Source organism: Leptodactylus fuscus, chromosome 3, assembly GCF_031893055.1.
Source record: "Leptodactylus fuscus isolate aLepFus1 chromosome 3, aLepFus1.hap2, whole genome shotgun sequence".
Classification (NCBI taxonomy): Eukaryota; Metazoa; Chordata; class Amphibia; order Anura; family Leptodactylidae; genus Leptodactylus; species Leptodactylus fuscus.
In genome coordinates, this window is record NC_134267.1 from 162748134 (window position 1) to 162775320 (window position 27187).

General features: G+C 38.5%; 1 protein-coding gene across 1 annotated transcript in view; it reads left to right on the forward strand.

The window, feature by feature from the left end:
• Positions 1-27187, forward strand: part of PLD1 (phospholipase D1) — a 103443-nt gene that overhangs the window by 31715 nt on the left and 44541 nt on the right. The window contains exons 2-11 of the mRNA XM_075268697.1: positions 8700-8885; positions 9757-9893; positions 12259-12404; positions 12476-12581; positions 14310-14375; positions 16338-16396; positions 18661-18753; positions 19801-19953; positions 23479-23628; positions 24769-24852. Coding sequence (XP_075124798.1) covers positions 8732-8885; positions 9757-9893; positions 12259-12404; positions 12476-12581; positions 14310-14375; positions 16338-16396; positions 18661-18753; positions 19801-19953; positions 23479-23628; positions 24769-24852 — 1148 coding nt within the window. The 5' untranslated portion in view covers positions 8700-8731. The remainder of the gene's footprint in view (positions 1-8699; positions 8886-9756; positions 9894-12258; positions 12405-12475; positions 12582-14309; positions 14376-16337; positions 16397-18660; positions 18754-19800; positions 19954-23478; positions 23629-24768; positions 24853-27187) is intronic.

Below are 27187 nucleotides of genomic sequence, written 5' to 3' on the forward strand. Positions count from 1 at the left end.
CTTCTGTAGAAGTTGGTACTTTTCATCACAATAGCGCACATACGTTTGTGCCAGGACCCCCACAAAACCCAAACTCACACCACCATCTCTGCAATCTCACACACTTTGGACCATAGCAAGCCCCAAAATTCATATTACCCTCTACAGCCTCGCCCCCTAACCCCACACAATCTCATATACATATACTTTACCACTTTGCCCCTCACCTTACCGATACTCCAGGAGGTTCTCTTTAACGCTCTGGAGCAGCCATGTTTGCCGACCCCCACCGCTCTGACAAGCCACGACACCGCCCACCCATGTCAATACCCCTAGGCAGTCTAATAAATGCAAAAAAAAAAGTTTAAAAAAAGTAAAAAAAATATAAAAAAATAAATAAAAAGGATTAAAAATTCCAATCACCCCCCTTTCCCTAGAACACATATAAAAGTAGTTAAAAACTATGAAACACATACATATTAGGTATCCCCACGTCCGAAATCGCCCGCTCTACAAAGCTACACAAATATTTTTCCTGTTCGGTAAACGCCGTAGCGGGAAAAATGGTCAAAAGTGCCAAACCGCCATTTTTTCACTTTTTTGATTCTGATAAAAATTTGAATAAAAAGTGATCAAAGCAATAACATTTCCCAAAAATGGTAGAACTACAAAGTACGCCCGGTCACGCAAAAAAAGACGCCCTATACATCCCTGTACACGCACGTATAAAAAAGTTACAGGTGTCAGAATATGGCGACTTTTCAAAAAATAATTTTTTAACACAGTTTTGGATTTTTTTTAAGGGGTCAAAATGTAAATAAAACCATATAAATTTGGTATCCCCGGAATCGTAACGAAACACAGAATATAGGGGACATGTCATTTTGGTTGCACAGTGAATGCCATAAAACCAAAGCCCGTAAGAAAGTCGCAGAAATGCATTTTTTCTTCAAATCCCCCCCATTCAGAATTTTTTCCCTGCTTCCCAGTACATTATATAGAATAAATAATGGCGGCATCATGAAGAAAAATTTGTCCCGGAAAAATTAAGACCTCATATGGCTCTGGGAGCGGACAAATAAAAAAGTTATGGGGTTTAGAAGGAGGGGAGTCAAAAACGAAAATCAAAAAATGCCATCGGCGGGAAAGGGTTAACTTCAAATCCCTCTGTCCCAAAGTCACTATGTAAAGTTTCTCACAACACCGTATATATAGCAGCTGAAATACAAAGTAACTTCAACACAAAAGTCTCACGGATTCTCTGAATTACAGCAAAAACAAGATACAAAGTTACATTTCATATCCCATACCTTATACACAGTACGAAAACCTTACCCACGGCTGTATATACCCACTTCTACAATCACCGCAGACGAAGTCGCGGGTACCAGCTAGTTGAGCATAAATTACAGTCCATGCACCCCAGATACACAATGCTGCCCCATCTGTTGCATTCTGGACCATTAAGAATCCTGGTCCATGCAGTCTGACAGCAAACCCACTTTAAAAGCCAATTGATCCGTAGAGCATACAAGGGCTCACATTAGAGTGGACACTTTAATACAAAAAGGTTCAGCACTTACAATAAGAGACAAAATAAAAGTGACATACAACACAAATAGTTATAAAATAACTAAAACAAAAAAATCTTACAAATTACAGTTCTTCTGATCCCATGGAGCTTGGGGAGTATAAGATAGCGCCAACCAGCTTGGCTGACTCCACAGGTGTGACCAAGTTTTTATGGTCATCATTCAGTTTTACAATAGTAGGCCTTGTCTCAGGGTTCAGAGACGCTCTTCTGGTTCATTATTCTAATCCTCTGTGGTCACTGGACAGTGGATTAATAAGGAGGTGAGTCCTATGAAAATGATTTGTTCCTGTTGTTTTTCAGCCTCCACCCCGTACGGAATGGGGCTTCAAAAGTTCAATCTGCCAGACCCAGTGACAGAATCACCCTCATCTTACCCCTTCTCTGATGTCATGAAGAGGACTATGTCTCTTTGCATTTTTAACCCTTTTTATTAAGGCTGTAATGGCTTCCTCTGGTAAACAACCTGGTCTTCAAAAGGGTGATCTGTAGGTCTTAGTCACCAGCCTCTGTCATAACCTTCATTTGTGTTGAGTGACTACAAGTAATTAACATTGAAGTAGTCAGGCCCAAAAAGATAGTAATATTTTCCTATTGAATATGCAATAATCACCAAATATACTTCAACAGTACAATTCCACTAACTAGTATAAACAAGTATATACAGCTAGGGTCTTTCATTACACATGCGGCAGCAAGCACACGGACCCCATTATAGTCTATGGGGTCCGTGTGCTTTAACTGAACAGTGCTTGCAGTTGCGTTGGTATTCTGTCCGGGGGGTCCTCATGCGGACTCCCCCCGGACGGAATCCAAACACTGTGATCCAGTATGCAGAGGCTGACCCAAATATATAGTTGAGCTATCTGACACACAATAATTATATCTCTATATATCTCTATATTTATTGTGTGTGTCAGATAGCTCAACTATATTTTTGGGTCAGCCTCTGTATACTGGTTCACCCCTAGTTCACATTAGCATTTGGATTCCATCCGGGGGAGTCCACATGAGGACCCCCCACCCGAACGGAATACCAACATAACTGGAAGTGCTGTGCAGTTAAAGAACACGGACCCCCATAAACTATAATGGGGTCTGTGTGCTTGCCGCGTCAATGATTCATGCAGGCAGTGTGCGGCAAGCACATGGACCCCATTGTAGTCTATGGAGTCCGTGCGCGTTTACAGCACAGCGCTTGCAATTGAGTTGTGTGTCTCCATGCGGACTCTAAGTGTTGGTTTGCTTGTTTGTCAAGATGTGATGTATAGGTTACTTTTACATATTTCCCATATAGTCAGTACATGTTATACTTTACATGCTTGCCAAGAATAGGCTCAGTATTTTTCCTTTGACTTTTGTAAGGATTTAGTTGGCTTTTGCTTGTTCCGTACAAAGGTTAAATACTTGTCTTTTGACACGGTCATATTCTCTCTCTTATCGATCCAATTCTCCAAGATCTTATCAGAAGCTGAATGTCAGTTGGTTTTATTAGTAGTAAGTTCGGCTTCTTCCCTGTTTCTCTGTCTTTTGCTCACTTGGTACAGGTATTGATTTTTCACATGTGAATAGTCTTGTGGGTTTGGTGGTATAAAGTGTTTTCTTGCTAAATTGGTGTAGGGAGTATACAGGCATTACTCTTTTGTAAAAAAAATATGTAGGTAGCATTCCTCCAGGGTGAAGCAAATTCTTTCTAGTGATAATAATTGGGGCGACTATCCTATAAATCGAAGCGTGATATTTTACTGGGCTTTGCAACATGACTAAGGATATAAGCCAAACCAGAAACTTCTCCATAAAAGAAATTGACTCCTCCTGGGACAACTATTTCAGGCTTTTGAATCTCAACAGAGCAGGGTGGCGGGTGGTTGGGTGAGCAGGTAAAGCTTTGGGCAATGACTTATAGGATAGCTACCAACTTCATATTAAAGGGGTTCCTCAAGTTCTGATAACCTCAGGATAGGTCATCAGTATTAGATAATTGAGGTCCAACTCCTGGCACCTACATCAATCAGCCATAAGAAAACTACTTCATATCTGCACTTGTATAAATTCCAAGTCATACATTGGACCTAAATTGACAGCCTTCTATTTACATATAGTTTCCTAACCTCTGCCGATATTTTAAAAGGGTATTCCCATCTCAACGATCCTATCTATACTGGTAGTTTATGTAAATAAAATGCATGAATCCTGAATACATTATGCTTTAGAAATTCTGCTGAACAATCAGTTCAGCTAATTGCAGTTTGATGATAAAGGCTCGGACAGTGCTGGTTATCTCTGTATAAACACGAAGATAACATTGAGCTTACTGCAAGGCCGTTCTCTTCTCTGCAGCATGCAACTTTTTTCTTTTCTCTCCAAACCTATGTAATGTAATATACATTTACTGTGTATATTATATGATCTGCAATTACATTGGATATTTAGTAATGATGATAAGTAATCTCTCATGGTAAAGGCAATGTCTATATCTAGTGAGGTTCTTCACAATGTCCTGTTCATCACATAGTCAAAGCGTACTCACCAGCTTGTGGAACAATGCAGAAAGTTAAAAGATGAGACAGCAGGTAAACCTCTAAGGGTCCATTGACACTGAGGAAAATGGTGAGGAATTTGTGGAATTTCAGTGCTGAAAATAAAGCCTCCCCATTGACTTCTGCTAGCAACAAAGATAACATTGCATTCTGCTAGCAGAAAAAGGAACCCATTGAAGTTAATGGGAGGCTTTTTTTCAGCGCTGAAATTCCACACCAAATTCCTCACCATTTTCCTCCATGTGAATGGACCCTGAGAAAGGAAGATGGGAAAACCCCTTTAAGGCTGAAGCCCCATGTTGTGAAAATGCTGTGTTTTACAGTACCTGCAAAGTGGATGGAATTCTGGCGAATCAACACATTGCATAAAAAAACTGCAAGATAAGCCCAGAAAATATGCCGTATAAAGGAACACTGAACCTTCATATAAATGATAAAAGTGCTGACTAGTCTGTCCACAGATGAGATATGTCTGAAAATATGCCTGCCTATTTACTTCCCTGCTGTGATGACCTAAAACTACACACACATTATAGGTCAGTCATGTAGTACACAAGCAAATCAAGCTAGAGCAAGAGCCATATGCTTTCAAGTTGGGGAGGGAAGGGGGGGGGGTGTTTCTGAGCATAGGACGACCCTTCAACATATCTTTTTGACCTCAAAAGCCCCTTTTAGTTATAATAATGTAAATTTATAGAGCAAAAAAAATCAATGCAAACTTTACTAAGCTAATAAAGTGGATGAGCATTTTAATTGCAGATTCACAGGTTTCAAAGTCCTTTGTGATCTTTAGTTGCTCTAACACAGATATCAGTGTCAGTTATGCAGTCAATATGAGCATGAAATTCAGATAGCAAAACGAACACCTTCCCATATGGGCTCTATGTAAACATATACAGGTAACCTCGCCTAAGGGTAAATTTCTTGAATCGCAATCCACAAAGTCAGATTGTATACCACAGATGTCTGTACACTCTGTTATTTTGAAGAAGCGGTCTATATATCCCGAAACGCATCCCTATTGAGGGTTTTTGTTTTTTTTTCCAATAAACCAGGTTCATACAAACCTAGTAGACTTGGGCCTGCCTGGGTACTGGGCCTTCAGCAAGTTTATTTTTGGGCCCAGTCCCTTCCTGGTGTTACCACATGGTATATTTTTCTCTGCAGGCTCTCTGATTTAGTATAGCTTAGTCCAGGTCTCCTATAAGCTGTTTACTGGAGGGAACAGGAATGACCAGTCCCACCGCTGCCTCACCTGCATTCCATAAAATACCTGGCACAACAGAAACTTACAGACCCAACTTTCTTGGATGCTTCATCTCCCACACCTCAAAAAGCTGGGTGAGATGTACATGTAGGCATCTTGGAACAAGGAGCAGTGTGACTTAAGTTTATCAAAATGCACCAAAATTGTGTAAAATGTAGGCTAAAAATAAGTCACTTAAAAGTTAGTAGAAACTTAGTCTACAGATGCACCAGATTTATCATCCAGAGTCAGCCACTGTAATAGACAGGCAGTGTCCAGATTTAGGTTTACAATGTCTATTAGTAAATCTGGGCCAATGTGTTTAGTATGGACGCCGTTCAACAAAATCATAAACTTATGTAATCTGGGGCAAGTAAAGTGCAATGTAATGGAGAGCAGCACCGTATCAGGTACACAGAAATCTTAGATGTGCTCGATAGTGTTATCAGTTTAGAGATAGTGTCTACAATGCCTTTACTTGCTGAAATGATTTATATACTATGATGTTACTAGCACTGAAAGGTATGTGGTGGGTAACTGGAGACCATGTGATTAATGTTCGTATAGTCAACATACTGTATAGATTTCCTATATAACGTAAACTGAGATATCCTAAATTTTAGCATTCTGCAGCCTGCTATGTATAGTCATTTTATACATAAGCTGCAGAAGCCAAACGTTCAAAAAATAAAATAAATAAATGACCCCATTTGTATTCATAGTTTTTACGGTCCGTTAATAGCATGGTATTAGATATAATATTAAGCTCTGTACATGGGATTATTTAGTCTTTGTATTATATTGTCTTTTTCTGAGCATTTTTGCCTCATTTGCTTAGCATCCAGTGCAATCTGTTGATGGTTTATTAATAAATCACAAATTGGCAAGTTTTTGTTTACTTCTATTAACATTTGTATCCTGAATGCCAGCAGTTTTGTGTTTCTCTGAGATTCTGTAGAGGTATTTAAAGAGTTGTTTGTTGCTATATGCTCCTATATGTAGTTGTATTAGGTTTGTAATGTGATTTTATCATTTTCCTTATTCTTTGTAACTGTCAGGGTGCAGATGTTGGCGAAATGATTAACCTCACCCCCTACTACTTAGACACCTTCCTATATGTATCTTGTCTGGACTGGATGACTTGCTTGATCAGCCTACTTTGTCCCGTATGATCATACATATGATTTGGTATTACTTGTTTATGTAACTCAAAACTTTCCATTTGGTGAAATCCCCGTTTTTTTTCTAACATTACCCACAAGTTCTCCTTCTGTTCTAGCTTTCACTAACAGAGTGGCGGGCAATGCTGATGTCCAAAAAGTAATTAAACACCAATGTATGTGGGAGCTGATGAAAGATAGCAACACAAATGCATAGCAAAGAAATGCATTGGACTCCTGCAATTTTTTCATATGAAATATCATGTACATTACAAAAAGTTACCACCAAATCTGAAAATCTTTGCAGTACAGAGCATTATATGAAGTTTCTTCCATGTGTGTGTTGTTTTGGGAAGTATTTTCTCTCTGTTGTACATGTACTTCTGTTGGAGAAAACTTCAAAATGTTTCCAAAAATAGGAAAAACGTGAAGATTAAAACTACAGTACCTTCCTTCCCCACAGTGCCTGCTTGGGGTTTGAGCAAAGTGCATTACAGTTTAACCCGAGCAGGATACGTCCAGGAAGACTGTCCTGGCAGTCACTTAAAAAAGCTCTAACTCCAAAGCATCTTGGCTTTAAAACAAGACCAAGATCATGCCTGTAGCTCACCCAGATTTTGAGACATCCCTGGTTATAGTGAAGGCGCATATACTTGCATACTTTTTATCCAGATTGGAGGAGAACACGTGCAGGTTATAGTCTGCAGGTAGAGAAGGATTTATTTTTTATTTTTTTTTATTTTTTTTAAGTCTAAAGTCCCTACCCCTTGGGATGACCCCAGGGAAGGGAGTACCATGGAATTTTCTTCAGGATATCACCTCCACCCCCTCTCGTTATCAATCAGAAAGCATACTTGCCATTCAACATGCTGTTGACAGCATTTGTTGATTTACAGAAGATTAAAAGTAAAACTAGACTTTTTTTTTTTTTTTTTGTCTTTTTAATGAACAAAAAAACGCACAAAATTGATATTACCACAGCCGTAACAATCCCTAAAATAAAATCACTACGTTATTTATTCTACATGCTAAATTCCAGAAACCTTAAAATCCAGATGCCGGAAAGGATGTCTTCTGTTCATCTCACCTCACAAAAGCAAAGTCTTATGTACCCACAAAATACAAGGTCTCAAAAAAACTACATTGAAATAAAATAAAAAAAAACGTACAAAAGTGCAAATGCAGAGAAGGATAAAATGTTACTGGCTTAAGGCCAAAATGCATTAGATCACTACAGGGTTAAAAAGTACATAAGGTGTGTATATATATATATATATATATATATATATATATATATATATATATATATATATATATACACACACACACATAGGGGGTCAAAGAAAAATAATTAGATAAGGAACATCAACATGCAGTAGCTAATGCTTATACATAAAAGCCAGAAAGAACAGCTAGAAGGCAAAAATCACTTTCTATGATGGTGACAGGAGCTTTTACCGCATCCTGAAAAGTATACACAATGCTCAAGAAAAATATAGAGCAACTCATCCTGGCACAGGTAAAGGAGAGCACAGAACATGTAGTGCTGCACAGTATTATGGAGAGGCGCAACTAGTCAGCCAGTTAGCGCATGTACAGCGCTTTTACCAGTGAAATGACCAGGATGATGAGTTACTACCTCTGTAAAGCATTGTATGTTGTCTGGTTTCAAGTTACACTAGCCTACAAACAGCTTCTGTATGGCTAAAATATTTTCTCCATAGCCATTGTAATTTGAGGGACCACTATACCAAAAAGACATGTTGTGGGATTTATCAAGTCTAATTTACTAATGGCTACACCTGGAATTGGACTCCCCTCTCTCCATTTTCCTTACAGCTAAGCTCAAATCCATGACCGTCCTTGGCCCACCATAGAGTCTGTCAGTCTTTACGCCACTTTTGTGACCCTGACCTCGTTCACTTTTAGAAAAGTGTCACAGCAGACTCAAAAATGGCACGTGCAGCTATTATAGGCACAAGCGATTAGTCGCAAGTCACTGGTTTATGGCTATTTTACACCACAAAACTGGAGTAGACGATTTGATATCCTCCAACTTGTTAATTTCAAATAAAACTTAAAATATGCGCATCATTTTTTTTTTCAGAATTTTTTTAAATAAAGAATTTGCCCTGATAAAATGCATTCCAAACCATTGTTGATCGGTTTTCTTCTTCCGACAGGCCCCTGTGTCAACAGGCTGTTGGTGCTGAACATGTCGCTGAGAAGTGAAAGAAAATTAGATTCTTCTACATTAAAGAAGATCGCTGCAGACATGAGTAATCTCATTGAAAATCTTGACTCCAATGAACTCCATTATGATGGGGAAGAAGTGGACTCTGATGTCATCACTGACCCCAAAACAAGTGGTAAGTTCACGTGACTACTTGCATAAGGATCTGGTCTCACAAACACTATTACCTGTCATGCAAAGGAACTTTGACCTGCGATCAAAGTATTTTTAGATCTACTGGGACAGATTTGCTAAGCCAGTTTAATCTTCAGTGAGTTTTTAGACTGTCTATTCTAAGTCTGCACAAAGTATCACTTATTACAGCAGAATATGGACACTAGACTTTGGCTTACTCTGGTACACAGTGTTGATCTCTTCCCTGTTCTCTCCTAGCCCATGTTGGACAAGGCAAAAAGAGTATGTAAAATATATAATAATGCACAGCCTGTTGGCAATTAAGTATCACATAAATGAAGCGTTCATTAAGAATTTACAACTAGATACTAAAAAGAACAAATTACCCTACCAAATGTTTCACTTTGGCAGCGCGCATTATAGTGCCAAGTGCCTGTTATATAATCCTGACTCGGGAGCCAATTAATGGTGACATGATAATGTTGGGATCCTGATGCCAAAATTCAGTAATGACATGACCTCAAGTGTCTCAGTAATAGGATCTCTTTCCTCTCTCTTATGGTCGATGTCTCCATACAGCTCTGATTTTCTTAAACAGTCCTACATGGCAGTGGATCAGAGTGTGGTCATATGTTGTACTAACAAGAGATCCAGTTTCTACTCTGATATATTTATATTCTCCACCACTGAAGACTTGAGATCTGGCACTGTTTTGCTTGGAGTGGAGAGTTGTAAGGCATACCATAGTATATTATTATTACTGTCTAGATCGTATCTACCGTCTGAGAGGAAGCCTTCTGAGCCTTACTGCTAGGCTCTGATGAGTGAGAACATGCCAGAATTACAGATTGTTTTACTTTCCCTTTCTTTAGGGGTCTGCATTCCCTTTTCAGCTATTTATAACACACAAGGTTTTAAGGAGCCTGATCTTCAAACATACTTAACAGGATGCCCCATTAAAGTCAAGGTGCTAGAAGTGGAGAGGTTTGCTTCTTCCTCTTCTTCAAAGGTATGTTTTCATTTGATCAGATATACACATTTGTGGTTGTTCTTTGTGTTTGTAATGACTGTAATCTGCATGTTTGAGGATATTAGCGATTGCATAATGCAAATAGCTGATCCTGCTTAGCATGGCTAAGCTTGTTCTATAGACTTTCTATTACTAAACAGTTCTAACCTCTAACAAGGAGTTAAATGTTAAATATCTAGTTACCACATTCACAAATGGGGATAAAACTAGAGTCACTTGCCTTAATTCTCTACACAGAACATGATTCTTGCCTAAACTTCAAGCAACATAAAGGTTAATGCCACGAAAAAAATGAAGATGTGCATCTCTGGTGGATGCGGATGTTTCCATTCACTTCAATGTGAGAGCCAGAGATAGCTATAGTATAGCACTTGGATATCTCTTAAAGTCCCACTGAAGTGAATGTGGAGGTGTGTGCACCTGTGTACATTGCAGCTATATTCACAATAGAGGTAATACTCCCCTCATTCTAAGGATCAGTGGGGGTATCATTGATAGACCCCCACCGATCAGCAATGTATGTTCTATCCTATGGATAGAGGATTTTTTATTTTTTGTGGCCTAACCACAAGTTAAGGCTAAAGCCCCACACTGCAGAAACACTCTGCAGAAATGCTGCAGAAAAGAACGTTTTGTTTTCCAGTGCCTGCAAAGTGATTGAGAATCTGGCTAAACCCATCCACACATCGCAGAAGAAACACTGTTGTGGCAAAGCTACATTTTCAAAAACACTTGCGATTTCCCTATAAGTATACTAAGGGAAGAAAATCCACAGAGAAAAACTCAGCTAAAAACAAAACAAAAAAACACAATCGTTTTTTATTATTTTTGCTATGTTTCACTAGTTGGGGCCTTAGCCTAAAGGGGACTCTGCTGTTGATGAGCTATCCTTAGGTCATCATCAGATAAGTAGTGGCCCTGCTGAACACCTGAATGAGGTGGCCACAGCAATCCACTGTACTACAATGACATTTTCTGAATACTTGAATAATTCCTACAGTCCAGCCATGGTGCTTTGTATTGTGTTCTGCTGCATACATAGCATTTAGAAATGTTATATGTATGCACATAGTTTCAGTGGTTTTACACAGTACTCACTACTATTACTGTTGGATTTTTTAGTTGTAAACATAACATTAGACTAGATTTGCAGATGGTTAATAATTTACCGAGTGTTTATGGACAAGCAGTGTGTACAGATTGAAAGAGATTAGATGGCCCTTAGGGCTTTTCTCAGAAGCTCCTCTACCTGACTGTCCAGTTTATCAGGATAGTGGAAGATATGAGGGGCACCTTTAAAATATGAAACTACTTATATTATCCTGACTCTGTTAAAGCGAACCTGTCAGGTGATTTATTTATTTATTTTTGCCATCCTAAGCTGTCAATCACTGTTTGTGGCCGGAGTAGCTAGGACCATCAACGTCTCTCCTGTCAAGCTTTAATATGCTTTTCACTCCAAAAAAGCTCTAAATCAAAGCAACGTCTATCACTGAGCTCATACCTCCCTTTTTTTTTTTTTTTTTTTTTTAACCTCTTGTTCAGATAGGGTGGCAGAAATTACATGTTCACTTTAGGAAACATTTTAGTTTTTCTTGTGGTATCTGTCTCAACAGCTGTAACTTTTTATTTTTATATTTTAGATGCTATATTTTTTATAGCATTTTTATTAAACCTTTATAAAATTTGGATATATTTTTCTACAGTTTCCATATGCATGTGTATACATATATATCTCTATAGTGTGGTATACAATGGAAATTTATCTTGTACTATATACTATATGTGACCAATAACATGCTTCCTGTAGACCTGCCCTCAGTGCCACTGGAAGGGCAAGTAGATGTAGTTCGCCACTTGATATGGACAAAGGCCATAGGGAAGGGTTAAGACTGTAATGTTAAACTGCATATATGTTTCTTTAAATGGTTTTTTTAAGGCCAAAATATTGTTGACCCATAATAAGGATATTTAAAATATCAGATTGGTGATGTCCGACATCAGGCACTCTCATTAGCAGCTGACCCATTGGGAATGAAGCAGGAAGAAGGTCACTCCATTTTCTATGTACTGGCTTCCTTTCCATTCATGTGAAGGGGAACTAAGCCACAGTGACTCTGTTCATCCACTACACAGAGATTAGAGCTGGCTCCTTCTCCATTCTCTGTGTATCAGCTGTTGAGGACCGCTGAACAGTGCTGGTGCCTCCTGTTAGACTCTCACTAATCTGCAATGATGACCTATACTTAGGATTGGTCATCAGTATTTCTAGTCTTGTGAACCACTGTAATATATAATCACATTACATGGAACTAGTGGACTTATGGCATATGCTGAATTACAGACTGCTGTCCTGAACATTTACACAATTGAACTAACTCATGGAGAGTTCACATGGCAAGTTAAAAGGAAATACAAGCACTTTCAAGACCTCCACAGAGAACTTCTTCGATACAAAGCTTTCATCAGAATCCCTATTCCAACTAGGAGGTATGTTTTTACTGACCCTAGTTTCTGATTTCACTAGATTTGGGACTGTTGCATAAAGTTCTTATTTTTAGCCACACAGTGAGAAGACAAACCGTAAGAAGAGGAGATGTCAGATCCATGCCAAATCTGCCCCGAAATGCAGAGAATGTGAGAGAAGAGCAAGCTTCAAGCAGAAGGGTAATTATTTCACGGTCTTTACACTGGTCTGAGTTTAGTTTCAAAGGTATTTATTGGATTACAACAACTAGGTGCTACATAGTCAATGACATGTCAAAGTCAAATACAATCTTAAAATGACACAAAAGAAAAAAAATGTAGCCATTAACAGGGTAACTTTAGATACCATTAGACATTATACAAAGAAAACATGGGAGAAATAAAGAGAAGTCAAAAAACATGGAGATTAACCTAGGGTGATTAGGAAAAGTATAGAAATAAATGGCGCTACTACGGACTTCAGCAGCAGAAAATGGCCCTTAAGGGTCCGCCTAAAGGGGGAGGGGATACAAGGGGGCTCAATCCAGAACCAGGGCTACAGCTGAAGACAGTATGAAAGACCTGGGATGCACAACCTATTGACCCAAGGATTACAGACTTTATTAATAGTCGGACGGGTATCAGATATAATGGAATTAATTTTGTTGTGAATTATAATGTTATCAACCCATCGCATGACCTCAGTTACTGAGTGAAAGGACTTTCTACAGTTGGAGGCAATGTGAATTCGGGCAGCTAATGGAAGGTATTGTCGTAGCTTAAATTGGGTGTACTTCAGAGAAGGGGGTTTAAGATTAAAGATGAAGATAGAGGCCTGAAATGGGAAAGACTGTCCAAATACCCATTGTGCAATCCTATGGATGGCATGCCAATAGCGTCAGGCATGTAGGCAGGTCAACACACAGAGGGTAGTTCCTAAGGCATTACATCCCCCTAAAACAAATGGGTGAGATAGTATAGTACACTTTTCAAAGAGGACTCTATGAGGGTGATCTGTCAACTGCCTTTGCTGATTGATGTACAGCAGTCAGCCCATTGGACCGGTGTCAGGGTAGTGTTTTAAGGTATGTACAAAAGAAAGGCAGGCCTTGCCAGCCACTCTGAACAGGACGGTCTTTCGAAGTTGGTGGGGGAGACTTCTGGATTGAGGGGTGTGAGCGAATGCACAAAATTAAATATCTGTGGAATCTGAAAAGCCTCTGCAGTAGGAAGGGAAAATGTGCTATGGTGAAATGGCCTTTGGTGAAGGCTCACTGTTTGCAGAGGAAGTCTATGGGGAAGAGTAACCATCTTAACAGAGTGGATCCACGAAATGGTGGGGCAGTGTTAGGAGAACAGATCCTTCAAAAATTTTGGTAGTAAAATGGCGTAATTCTACTTAAAATGTGCATCCAGAAAGTTACAATGATTGCTACCTACATAGGGAAGATATTTCTCTCTAGTTTGAAAACCAAAGTTTAGGGGGATCAGCTTGGCTGTAGCTGGTGGGACGTTACTGCACATAATTTCCGATTTTAAGGTATTGAATTTAAGGCCCAATATCCTTGTAAATTTAGAAAGCAAATAAATTAAGTTCGGGAGGGAAACTAAGGGGTTAGTTATAGTTTTATTCCTAATTTCTCCAATCAGCCTTGATGCTTTGTATGTTTTTCCCAGCCTTGACCCTTCCTTTAGAATAATGAGATTAGTAAAGCTTATTAGCAGATTGTAACCATGTAAAAGAAGAATTTTACAGATGTCTAGAAATGTAACTGTGTAGGAATTTGTCAATTGAAAATGGACATCTTCTTGTGTCTTCTGAAATAATTATAGGCAATACACAACAAATTTTAATACTGAAGTGTATTATCATAAATTACTGTAACTTGTGTATCTTGCCTCATGTAAAGTTTTCCTCTTTTGTTGCAGAAACAATTAGAAGATTATCTATCTGCCCTTTTAAAGATGCCAGTGTACCGGAATTATCATGCAACAGTAAGTTAGAAGTCTGTCTGTTTTACTTTCCCTAGACTCCATGCTGGTTTTAACCCCTTCACTGCCAGGGGTCGTGGAAATATCACATCTCTGGTAGTTAGAACAATTTTCACAGTTTTGAAATAGACAAATAAAACCTAAATTGCATCATTAAAAAAATCACATTAACCTGACATACCTATATATTTTTGTAGACCCCTACATCATTATCAAAATGCCACTTGGTACTGTATATGAGCAGGCATCTTCATGCAATTTTGGTTCAAATGTACATTTTCATTTTTTTTTTTTTTTTTTTTTTTAAGTGCAAATAAATGTAGATTAGTTGTGAAAAGTGTCAATCAAACAAAAAGTTATATGCACCACACCTAAAAATAAAGAGTTCTGATGAAAACACTGTCGGGAATTGAGATCTGCCTGGGGATCTCAATGTCGAATAGTGTTTTCACCTGCAAATCATTCCGGATCTGTAAGGGCTATCGTGATAAGATTATCCTCTTTACAATGAATCCAAGCTCAGCTTCATAGCCCTTATTGTCAGTACTTCTTATATAGTGCCTGTTCTGTATAATTTATTTCTGGGAGGACTGGTTCTCAGTAAGGGGATGTTCACACGTGCGCTAATGTCCGACTGCCGTGATTCCACTAAAATTGCAGAAAAGCAGCTTGGGGATGGCTTGCATACGGTGAGTTTAAAAACCCATTCATTTCAATGGATTTTTAAAGTAAACTGCTGGTGTGCGTATGCAGCCTCTGTACCATAAACCACTTTTTTTTTTACACAGACACAAAGTCCTCTATATCCGACTTTGTGTCCATGCTAAAAGAGCAGTTTCACGGCAGAGAGACTGCATAGGGACATCGTATTCATCAAATGAATGGGTTTTTAAACTCACCGTATGCAAGCCGTCTCCGAGCTGTTTTTCTGCAATTTTATCAGAATCACGGCGGGTGGACAGCAGCGCAATTTTGAACGCCCTCTAACATCCATCCCACTGGCTGTGGACATTTTGACATTCCAAATTGCATGAGGCTACGACTAAGAGGTCTTCTTTTACCTCGAAACGCCGTCAGTGTTTCCTTCCTTCAATTATTATGGATATTCTGTGACATCGATATTTTTCCTCATTTCATCATGGATTTTAAGTTGATGTAAATAAAAGCTACGTTTTATGGAATTGGAGTGGAGCTGGAATCCTTTTTCTTCATGCAATTTGGTAATCGTCCCATTGCCGGTGGGCTGTGTTCACGTGCACCACCCATTCCTGGATCAAGTATTGTTACTAAACCCAGTTGGACTTTATTTGCTTGTGGGAATTTCAAGTAAGTGGGCTGTTCAATCCCCCTTCCCTGAATCCCTTTGTTGACATTTTGACATTCCAGTCATCTTACAGATATCCCTTTTCTATTATGTATATTATGATCTATGACTATTTTGTGTTTTATTATGTATTATTTTACATCCATGAGGATTTTTTTTTCCCGTGAATGGAATATTGAACGCATTAAAAATTGGGGAGCAATAAAACCACACGGACCGCATAAACTGTAATGGGGTCCATGTGTGTTTTCCGCGCAGAGAATCATGCAGAGGGAAAAATGCTGCTTGAAGTACTTTTCTCTCCACTTGACTTGTGAGGACACTGTGTGGAAAAGTCACAGACGCCATTGTAGTCTATGGTGTCCATGTGGTTTCAGAGTTAAATCCTGCACAGACTCATGCTCCGCTAAGTAATGCAGATGGTTGGGTGGTAAGGGTTGTACAGTCTTGAGGTAAAGCCGACCTGAAAATGACACATGATCTTGGAATTAACATGATGAAGTCATACTTTAGGGTAGTGAACTTTATATTGGGGTAACAAGACCTTGGGCAGTGGGTGTATTTTTTTAGTTTTTTTTTTTTTTTTTCCCAAGGCTTTGTTGTTTTAACATGTTATTAATTTGTCATTTGCTTTATCCTAGAGGGAATTCATTGATGTGAATCAGTTATCTTTTATCCATGACCTTGGACCGAAGGGCATGTAAGTTTTATATGGTTAGTTTACTCAGCTGCTTTATCCAAACTTTCTGTGGGATATTCTGGGAAGTGCTGCAGGGTCCTGAGAGGATACCATTTCATGTTTACAAGGAGGAAACGCTTTTATTCTTTTTTTTTGTTTGTTTGTTTGTTTTTCTTGCCTACCGCAATTCCTGCATTAACATTTTGTTATTCAATTGTTGTTTTTTTATAACTCAAATTTTTATTGAAAATTTTTTTAAACAATAAGAAAAGAAAAAACAAGTACAAGTTACAAGGCGAACACCCGCCCTGCGAACAGAAAAAGCACACAGTGCAACACAAAATACAATCAGAAGAATAAAATTAAAAAAAAAAAATAAATAAAATAAAAAAAAAAATTAAAGACAAAGAAAGCAACATAGAAAAAAAAGAAAAAGGAAAAAAAGGGGGGGGGGAGGGAGGGGTTAGTGGGACAGATGAGTGGGGGAGAGGACTAAATGTGGGGGGTGAAAGGGTTCAATTGTTGTTTGTTCAGAAAAAGTTCAGAAAGTTGAGTTAGCATATTGCGCTTGCATTATTTTCTCATGGCATATTTTTGTACTTGCCAAAAAGATGTTTCAGGTTTTATTATTGCCTATAGGTTTTGCAAACAAGTTGCCGTTTTCATTGCTGACATATGAAAACCAAAATCTTTATTCTTGCATACACTTTGTATATGATACATTGTTTTCTAAAGTTACAATGGACTCGGAATACAATATTGTCAATATACAATGCTTGGCTGTAGAGTCCAACAAATCGGCATGGTCATGGTAAACGGCAGATTGACTAGAAACCCCTCTCTATAACTTAGTACAAAAGTATATGTTTTGTACTCTACCTGTCCCAGGATCAGATCTCCCTTTAGAAACTAGGTATGACAGTATGGGGTGGCTTCCAATAGCACTTCCCTATTTTTGTGTAAGGCCTGGTTCACATCTGCGTTCGGTATTCTGTTTGGGGAGTCCGCTTGGGGCTTTCCCAAACAGAATACCAAACACATTAAAAAGCAGTGAGCAATGAAACCACACGCACCCCATAGACTATAATGGGGTCCATATTTTTTCTGTGTGGGGTCCACACGAATCATACGGAGAGAAAAGTACTTCAGGCAGCACTTTTCTCTCCACATGACTCGTGCGGACACTGCTCAGAAAACACACGGACCCCATTATAGCCTAAGGGGTCCGTGTGCTTTCATTGCTCACCACTTTTTAACGTGTTTGGTATACCTTTTAAGGAATCACCAAGTGGGTTTCCCAAATGGAATACCAAATGCAGATGTGAACCAGGCCTAAGGATTTGCTATATCTTTATTAATTATCTGATAATTTTTAATTCAATAATTGGTTCCAAAGACCCCAAAATGTCCCCAGAAATATTTCCATAGAGTTATGGTATCAATTTGCAATGGTGTCAACTTACAGTGGAACCAATTATTGTTCCTATGATTCACTCATAAGCACAGCTCACTAAAACTCAGTATTCAATATCGGAATATTTCTTGTGATACTAGTATTATATGAGGAAGTATTGCTTTTATTAAGTGCCAGAGGTATATAATAGTGAAAAATGGTCATAAACTCTCACCTATTCATCATACCTCAGACACTGTATGTACAGTATATGAAGCATAGATGACAAAGTTTGCAGCAGTTTCTCATGTAAAATAATTGGTTTCCTGTATGAAAAATGTCTTCAGGACTGTAATAAGAATTCCTTCTGATTACATTTTTTTTTCAACACCCTGCGGCTAAATATTTGATAAATGTGGGTTTCACCTCTGGACCTGCAAATATCTTGAGAATAAGAATCTCCCATCCTGTGGCCATTGTGATTGGAAAGGTGGCCAGTCATACATGGCTTTCTCCTTTAAACTTCATGGGAGTTCGGAAAACTTCTGAGTAAGTTTTCTTCTCTTCAGAACTTTCATAAAAATAAAAGGGAATTTGTACAAATTATTCTGTGTGATCAGAACTGGCACATCTCTTCAGGCGATGAAATCCTGAGATACAGTATCATTATAATATAGATCGTTGCATGAGCAGTTGACTGGACCTTTGAGGACCTAAAATCAAGCTTTGAAGTAATGCAGGGATTCTTCACTTCCCTTCTTAGAGGGGTCACTTGGTACATTTCTGTAATCTTTTTAGCAGTAGTGTGTAGGAATCTTGAGGGCCTCACCACAGCTGCTTTGTTCTAATAAAATAAAAGGAACTGACTAAATCCATTTTTCCTTTGTTTCAGAGAAGGCATGATCATGAAGAGATCTGGTGGGCACAGAATACCAGGTCTAAATTGCTGTGGACAAGGAAGTGTTTGCTATCGGTGGTCAAAAAGGTACTGGAAGAATACATTTAACATGATTTTATCCAATTGCCTTACCACACATGTTGTGACCTGATATCATTTCTGCAGTGAGCTGAAGAATGCCGCGACACTGTTTAGTACATCTGGAATAGGTGACATAAGGGCACTTCCATCTACTAAATGCAGTGACGTATTCTTTTTCCAGTCTTTCCTTGGTTTCTAATGATAGACTAATAGTGTTTAGTACCTTTTAGGCTACAATCACAAGCCATTTTTGTGGCAGTTTTTGAAGTGATTTTTTTTTTTAACTAAATGGATTCAAAATGACCAGATAATATGAAGGAAAACCTTCTGTTTTCTGCTGGTGTGATACCCAAGCCATGAGGTAAGTTCAGATGTAAAAACCTATGCGACAGACTTTAAAAATCTGCACCACCCTTCTGTATTAAATGCAAATGTCATCATTTTTAATAACCCTTGGCAAGTCCAGAGACTTTTTCCATTATGTGTAAATAAAGTTTTTGCACTGGATTTCAGATCGAATATATTAGTTTCCTATAGGTTTCTACCTGGGACATCCTCACACGATAAAATAGAACCAAGAGCTACCATAAGAGACTGGTTCCTGTTCTGGAGGACTTAAGCGTTTTTGGTATTAAAAAAAATTAACTACAAAATTAATTCATCATGGCAATGCCTGCGTTTTGAAGGTTTTTTTTTTTTGTTAGGAGACAAATCCTTTAAGCTCACCATACACATTAATTGTTTGTAGATCCTTTTGATCATGTAATGTGTTTATGGATGGACCAACTTTTGCTATCTAGGGAAACAAGTATCATCATTTTGGATTTTGGCCCAATCCAAAGTCCCCCAGTGATGAGCAGCATCAGATGTTTAGCATCTACTTATCATGCCTTTCACTAGCTATAAATATGAGTGATCTGCTGATCTGAGTGCAGATATTTTTACAGAGTTGACAACTTGGTTATAATTGTTGTGATTTTCTCGAGTCTTCTTATTCATTCTGCTTTATATTATCTAAGAACATTTAATTATAGCTGTGATCACCTATTACAGATGGCTGGTCGTGAAGGATTCCTTCCTTTTGTACATGAAGCCAGACACTGGAGCCATTTCCTTTGTTCTGTTAGTTGATAAGGAATTCAACATAAAGATTGGGAAGAAAGACACAGAAACCCAGTATGGTTTACGGATAGACAATCTCTCCAGGTGAGTTTAAAGTATTCAGCCAGTTTCTACTCTTTGTTGTATGCCACAATAACTATTTTCTCTGTCTCTTGCTCTGGTTTTGAGCAAAGTATTTAGAAGTTTAGGTTATCGTTTAGGAGACCTTCAGTAGACCTGTAGAGGATTCTTACTAAAATGGTTCTGCAACCAAGAACCCAAAATCATACCTATAGCCCCAGGAGAACCAGCGTTATCAATTTTTTTAATCCCCTATTGCAGCTCCAACTTCAGCCAGCGTGCAGAAGAACACGTACAGCTGTCATTGTGCAAGGATTTCAGTATTCTCCTCTCTCTATGACATCAGGTGACTCTGGGAGATAGGTGGGGGTACCATGAACAATCACACAGTTGATATTGCCACATCTATAACAACCTAAATTAAAATTAGTACATCATTTATTCTACCTTAAAATTCAGAATCCAGAATTGATGTTTTCTGTTCAACTGTAGCCATGGTGATGGAAAAAGAAAATTATAATGGGTCTTGGAAAATGGCAACACACAAACAAAGTAAAATTATTTTCTGGGGAAAAAAAGTTCTTGTTATGCAAAAGTAGCAAAAAAAAAAAAATCAATATAAGTTTGTTATTGTCATAATTAGCAATGTTAACATATTTATACAATGCTATGCAAGCCATAAAAATATTTTTTAGTTTTTTTTGCTCTATATTACCTCCATCCCCCTCCAAAAAAATATTTAGTATATTATATGTACCCACAATATACAAGGTCTTGTAAAGCTACATTGAAATTAAATGTTAAATGTTATAAACAGATAAAATGTTACTGGTTTAAGGTTAAGTTACATTGCTAAAGGGTTGACATCCACATAAGGCACCAGAGTTATGTGTCAGGAATATTTACCATTTACTTTAGCCATAAATTCAAAATCTGAAACAAAAAAAGTGACATTTTCAAGAGAATTTTATTTTTTGCAATTTTAATTTGTCAGGGGTTAATGTCGAGGCTTGTTTTTTTGTTTCACTTTCTGCACAAATAAAGGAAGTTAGTTTTGAGGGAAATTTTACTTTCTTGACTCTGCAGATGCATGCAGCAGAGGGAATATTTGACATGCTGTAAGATTTTGTGTTGTGCATATCACATATGCGTACCACTGTGTCCATTCATCACTTGGCTGTAAGGCCGGGGCCCCATGGGCCGGAAACGCCGTGGGAAAAATTGCAGCGTTTTACAGTACTTGCAAAGTGGATGGGATTCATGTGAACCCCATGCCCACTTTGCGAAAAAATTTGCAGCGTGGACACGCTATGATTTCCAAAACCATTGCGGTTTTGAAAATCGCAGCATGTCAATTATATCTACGGAAACGCCGGCGACTTCCCCTAGATATAATTGTAACAGAAAGTCCGCAGAGTAAAACTCTGTGAACTTTCTGTTCAAAGCACAGCGGGAAAAACCGTGATGCGTTCATGCTGCGGTTGTTCCCACAGCGCTTTAGCGCTGTGTTTCCGGCCATTGGGGCATTAGCCATAAGCAGTACAGATATTTGGGTCACATATAGAAAGGCTCCAGGCTGATTTCTAGCTGTTGCTTGGAGGTGTATAGCTCTCCTAAATCTGGGCTGGAAGCGTATCACCCATGTTAAGCAGGTTAGCTCCTTGAGCTAGACAATATAATTTGGGCAAGTAACCTAAATCGTCCTGGCAAGTGTATTTGGGGTTTTTGATCCTTGTAGAATTTTTTATTTTTTTTTGATCATCCCCATGATCGATTTTTACACAGTACTTAAGTGTATTTGTTTTGGGCACTTTAATACACTATTACGGGCATATTTTAGTAAAAGTGAGGTTTTAGGATTTATAAATTTATTTATTTTTTTGTCTGTAAAGACAAAGACATGGTACAGTTATTCACTACTTCTACTTTTACTTCCACTTCTCTTTGCTTACTATCCAGACTGTTTAAGACAAAGGCCAGGGAAGATCAAAACATCTTCTTACCAAATTGTTTCATGAATTACGGAATGATTGAATGATTTTATTGCTTTTACAATGTTGATGCAATGAACTTTACAGCAGTAAGTTCTAGGCTGGAGCACCACGTTGTGAAAACATAGCGTTTTACAGTACCTGCAAAGTGGATGGGATTCTGGTTAATCTCACCCACATCCTTTCTCTGAGGTCCTGCATTTTTTCACTCTATCCCTTGCTTCTGTACTGAATGCTGCTTCTGCCTCTCACTGACTGTTACTGTGTATGGCGTACGAGCTTGGAGTACAGGGCTCTCTTCACTATTTATCTCATGTTCTGCAGTCTGATCAATCAGGTCAGATAATAGCAGTGTGCTGAGAACGGCTCAGAGTGTCTGTTACTTTTCTATGTAAACACAAAGATAATAATGAGTTTACTGCAAGAAATGTTGTCTGTCCTGTTAGGATGCAGTTCTCTATAAACCTGTGTCATGTACAGTACTATGCATATTTGGTCTGTGTTTATATTAATGATGATAATCTCTCATTGTAAAGGCAATGTCTATATCTACTAAGGTAATTCTTAGTGCCCACCAGCTTGTTGAAGAATACAGGAAGAGAAGAAGAGACAGCTGGCAAAGAGAGAGAGAGAAAATCCCTTTAAAATCTTTCTTTTGCGGTACAAATGATTGCATAAGATCAACAAAAATGGCAACATCTCTAAATGTATACTGAATAGCCACCTTTGAGGCACCTGCTCTTTCCTTATTGGATCTTTGCTGTATAAAATTAGAATAGTGTCACAATAGTGAAGCATTAATTCAAGAGAGCAAATTTTCTGTGGATCACTTCAGTGTGAATCCACATTACAATGTTAAAATTGAGTGATCAGAGTGACTTAGACCAAGGCAAGGTCATGCCTAGATTATCCAGGGCCAATATTTCAAAAACTGCCAGCCTTGTGGACTTTTTCTATGCACTGGTGTTCAAAGTATACCAGGAATGGTGTGATCAAGAAAAAACATCCAGTTAAGAGGGATCCTGTAAGAGTAAACAAATTGTCAAAGGAAGGAGTGATAGGAGGATGTGAAGCATAGGTCAGATGGGCTATAATAGCAGACCACCAGCTTGGGGAAAATGAAAGGTAAGAATCAGAAATCAGAGGGGACAACAAAATGCAAAAATTGGGTAACTGATCTGGAAAAACATTGCCTTGTCACATGAATCCAGATTTCTGTTGCCCAATGCTGATGGCAGAATTTGGCACAAGCAACATGAATCAATAAGCTCTTCCTATTTTATGTCAACAGTTAAGGCAAGAGGGGGTGGAGTAGTGGTGTTTGGTGGAATGCTTTCGTGGCACACACAGATTGGTGTGGGGATGAAGCCCAAAGGAAGTCCAACATACTACTAAATGGCTATCTCTAAAGAGCTATTCAGTGTGTGCACACCCTGCCAGTGACTTTCTTGTTACAACATTGTACAATTTAGAGGATGTATAGTAATATGTAATCTGTATTACTTTGTTTCTCTATTTGTCTTTAACAGTTGCTATTTTATTTTTTTTTATCTTTCAGGTCTTTAATTTTGAAGTGTAACAGTTACAGACATGCACGTTGGTGGGGCCAGGCTATTGAAGAATTTGTTAGGAAACATGGAAAAAATTTCCTGCAGGATCACAGATTTGGATCATTTGCAGCAGTCGAAAAAAACACCCTCACCAAATGGTATGTTTGTTGCCTAGAATAACCAAAGTAATCTGTTATATTAGTCAAATTTGATGGTCTGTGAATATAATATGTGAGTTTTGTTCTTCAAGCTGTTGCCTACCTATATGACTGCTGACAAAAAAAAGTTTTCTTTATAAAGATGTTTTCTACGTTTCTGCTATTTTAATTTTTACTGTGAACAGTCGAGGAGCAGGATTGTTAGAGACACTTAGGGCTCGTTCGCACTGAGTCTTTTGGCAGCGGATTTTGAAGCGGAATCCGCCTCAACATCCGCTTCCAAAAATGGCTCCCATTGACTTCAGTGGGAGCCGCTCGCTTCTTTTTTCCGCTAGCTAGTAGCGGAAAAAAGAAGCAACATGCCCCTTCTTCTCGCAGATTCTGCGCCTGAACGGGTTAAAATGAAAGCCGCTTCCCCACTATAGACTCATTAGGGGGAAATGTATCAATCCCTATAGGTAGAGGGATGATATTATGATGCACATATGGCACCAAGGCCTTTTCTTGCATCAATCACTCCTTGCACACCAGTTTTTTGAGATGAGTTTTAATGGAAATCTATGCCAGTTCTTAACTAGTGTAGATTTCCACTCTGTTGCTGGAATCTGTGGGAGGCTTACGAAAAGACCAGAGCCTCTTCCTAATTCACCCATTTCCTGTGCCATTTATGGCCTTTATTAAGGCTGGTGTAAATATGCCAGTCTTAATAAATCTTCCCCATTAGTATTTCTTATGCAGGTGTCATCTCTATTGGACATGTAGAAATACAATAGCACTATGACTTAGCCACAGGTTAGGGAGTACCGTAAGTGTCTCTACTGGGAAAACCTCTTTAAGCTAAACATACCTTCTCATTCCTTTCATGAGGTTCTGCTGGAATGTTGTTGTAGCCAGTAAATAATTCCGCAGCTGTTAATCACACCACTATCTATGGCTCATTTCAGCAAAACATTCCTGCAATTTGCCTTTTTATTACAACATTTGTCTAATGGCCAGAAATAACATGGCCTCTATTATTACAGAGTCACAAGGTGATGCCATTAGTACACAAGGCGATTCTAAAGTACATTATATATTACAAATGTGTCCTTCAGGATTATGACCTTATTGTCACATGGTAATACATTTGCTTTGTTTTAGGTACGTCAATGCTAAAGGATATTTTAATGATGTAGCTGACGCAATGGAAGCAGCAAAGGAAGAAATTTTCATTACAGACTGGTGGTAGGTATTACCTCTTCTCAGACTTTGTTTCCTTAGGGTATGTTTCTCTTCATTTTTCGTCCTTAGTTGTGATGCGATGCTGATATAGTACATCAGCATTCCCTCGCGGCTTCCCGTTGCTGCTTAGGCCTGGATGAATGGGCTTAGTCAGCAGGGAGTCTCGAGCCATGGAATTGGTATCCGTGGCAAGATGAAGTGGGACGCTTCTTCTTTTTTCTTTTTTTTTTTTTTTTTTTTTTTTTTCTTTTGTGTCCTTCTGCGATCTCTGCCTCCCATTTGAAAAAAAACTGAGAGGCAGAAATACGCCCCCAAATAAACAGCAAATTTCTCTGTGTGAACACAGCCTTAAAAATGTTAATGCTCTTGTGGTGTGATAACAGTGTGCCTATTATTAAGTACTAGACTTATTTATTTTATGCTTACTTATATAGCGCCATCATATTCCGCAGCGCTTTACAGACATTGACAGTCACTGTCCCATATAGGGCTCATAATCTACATGCCTATGCCCATGCTGCCCTTCTGAAAGTGCTGCTAGTAATCTCGTGTAATAAATCTAAAATGGTAAATTCATTTACACATTTATTATTTTTGTATGAAATGAGATTTGCATAAAGTAGTGATCATGAGGGCCGTCTGTTCTGTTCTTCCTGTCACTGAAGAACAATGCAGTCCACCTTACCTCAGCCTGAAATGGCAGTAAAAGGGGGAGATGACGTGGGGCGGGGGAATTACCTATGGTGGGTTTTTTATAATGTCTGATCCTTTGTTCTGCCAGAGGTCTTATGTATGCAGCATTACACGTTTGCTCCATTCACTGGAGTGGAGATAAGGTACAGTCCAAAATACAACACCTAAGATAGTGTGGTGCTATTTAAGAAAGTAGGCAGCCATGTTTTTCCTAATATACACAACACATTTAAGATATATTTACAAAAGACTCTATGTGCTGTGTTAATTAAATGGCATAAAGATGGAGGGAGTCTTTTAATGTAGTAAGTTTATCACAATGAATCATTCTGATTCTGCATCTTTAGGCTGTCTTGGCAAAGTACTGTATATACCAAGGGTTAGTTGGCTTATTGTGCACAAAATGTTGCTTCACACTGTCACATCTTAAAGGGATTTTCCCATGAATTACATTTATGGCATACCCACAAGAAATGCTATAAATATCTGACAGATGCTGGTCCCACCGCTGGAACCCACTATCTATAATGAACCCCTACCCTCGGTGTCCATACCCCAGGTCTTACCTGACTGCGACCTTCCTAAGAAGATGGTCCTCAATGGTCAGGCATACAATTTACAGTGTAGATCTTAAAGGCACAACATCACTGAAACACCCATAGAAGTAATTGAGAGTTATGGACAACAAAGCTCATTGTTCTGTGCTGTTTCCACACCTTCCATTCAGAGAACTTATGCTATTTGTGTAAACCAGACCAGACTTTGTTGCAGATTTTGTTTCTTTTGTTGAGCTAAAGCCAGGAGTGGATTCCTTTTGTAGCCACTCCTAGATTTGGCTTATAGAACCACAGCAAAATCTGCAACAAACAAAGCTGCGTTTCTGCAACGTGGGGCTTTAGCCTCAAGGTCTGAAACCAGCATGTGTTTAAATTTGCAATATCTCTTAAAAATTAAATTATATTAATGGATTCCTAAAACTTTGTGATAGTTTTCATTTTTAAATGCTCTCTAAATAAAATTTGGCGCTATTGAGCTTTTCCTGTTGAGTCTTGTATGTAGACAAATGGAGGCCAAAAGAGCACATAATTTAGTATTTGATACAAATCAATGCGATCCAGCTCATATTAGGCAGGAATATACTTAGACTGTTCCGAAACTGCTGCCCAGTAATTTGCTGAATAGAATAAACCACTCTCTACAACATATTGTTATGAATAGCACAGAATGAGAACACAGACGTTGAATTGTTGTGTCTGGCTTTGTTTTAATGCTTCCCAACGTCTTGGACCAAGATGGTTTCTCAGGAAGAGGAATGTCCTAGTGTTTGCATAGCATAACCCTGTGAAGCTGCAAATTCTTACCAACACTTTCCTAGAGTTGTGAAGGCATAATGGCAACCTTGGCACTTGTGCAGTGTGAATGTTGTGTGTGCCAAGGTTTGCAATGACTCACATCACATAGGGAACATTTTATAATTCTCTGTTTATTCAGAAGTGAGGCAGGAAGTAAAGGAACATACATTTTTTTGGCTATAGCTTTATTATTTTTTGCCCGTATTACTGCATTTACAGGACAGTACACCTAAAGTGCCTAGCCACGTTACTTAGTATGTCAGTGCCTATACATTACATTGCAGTCCTCTGTC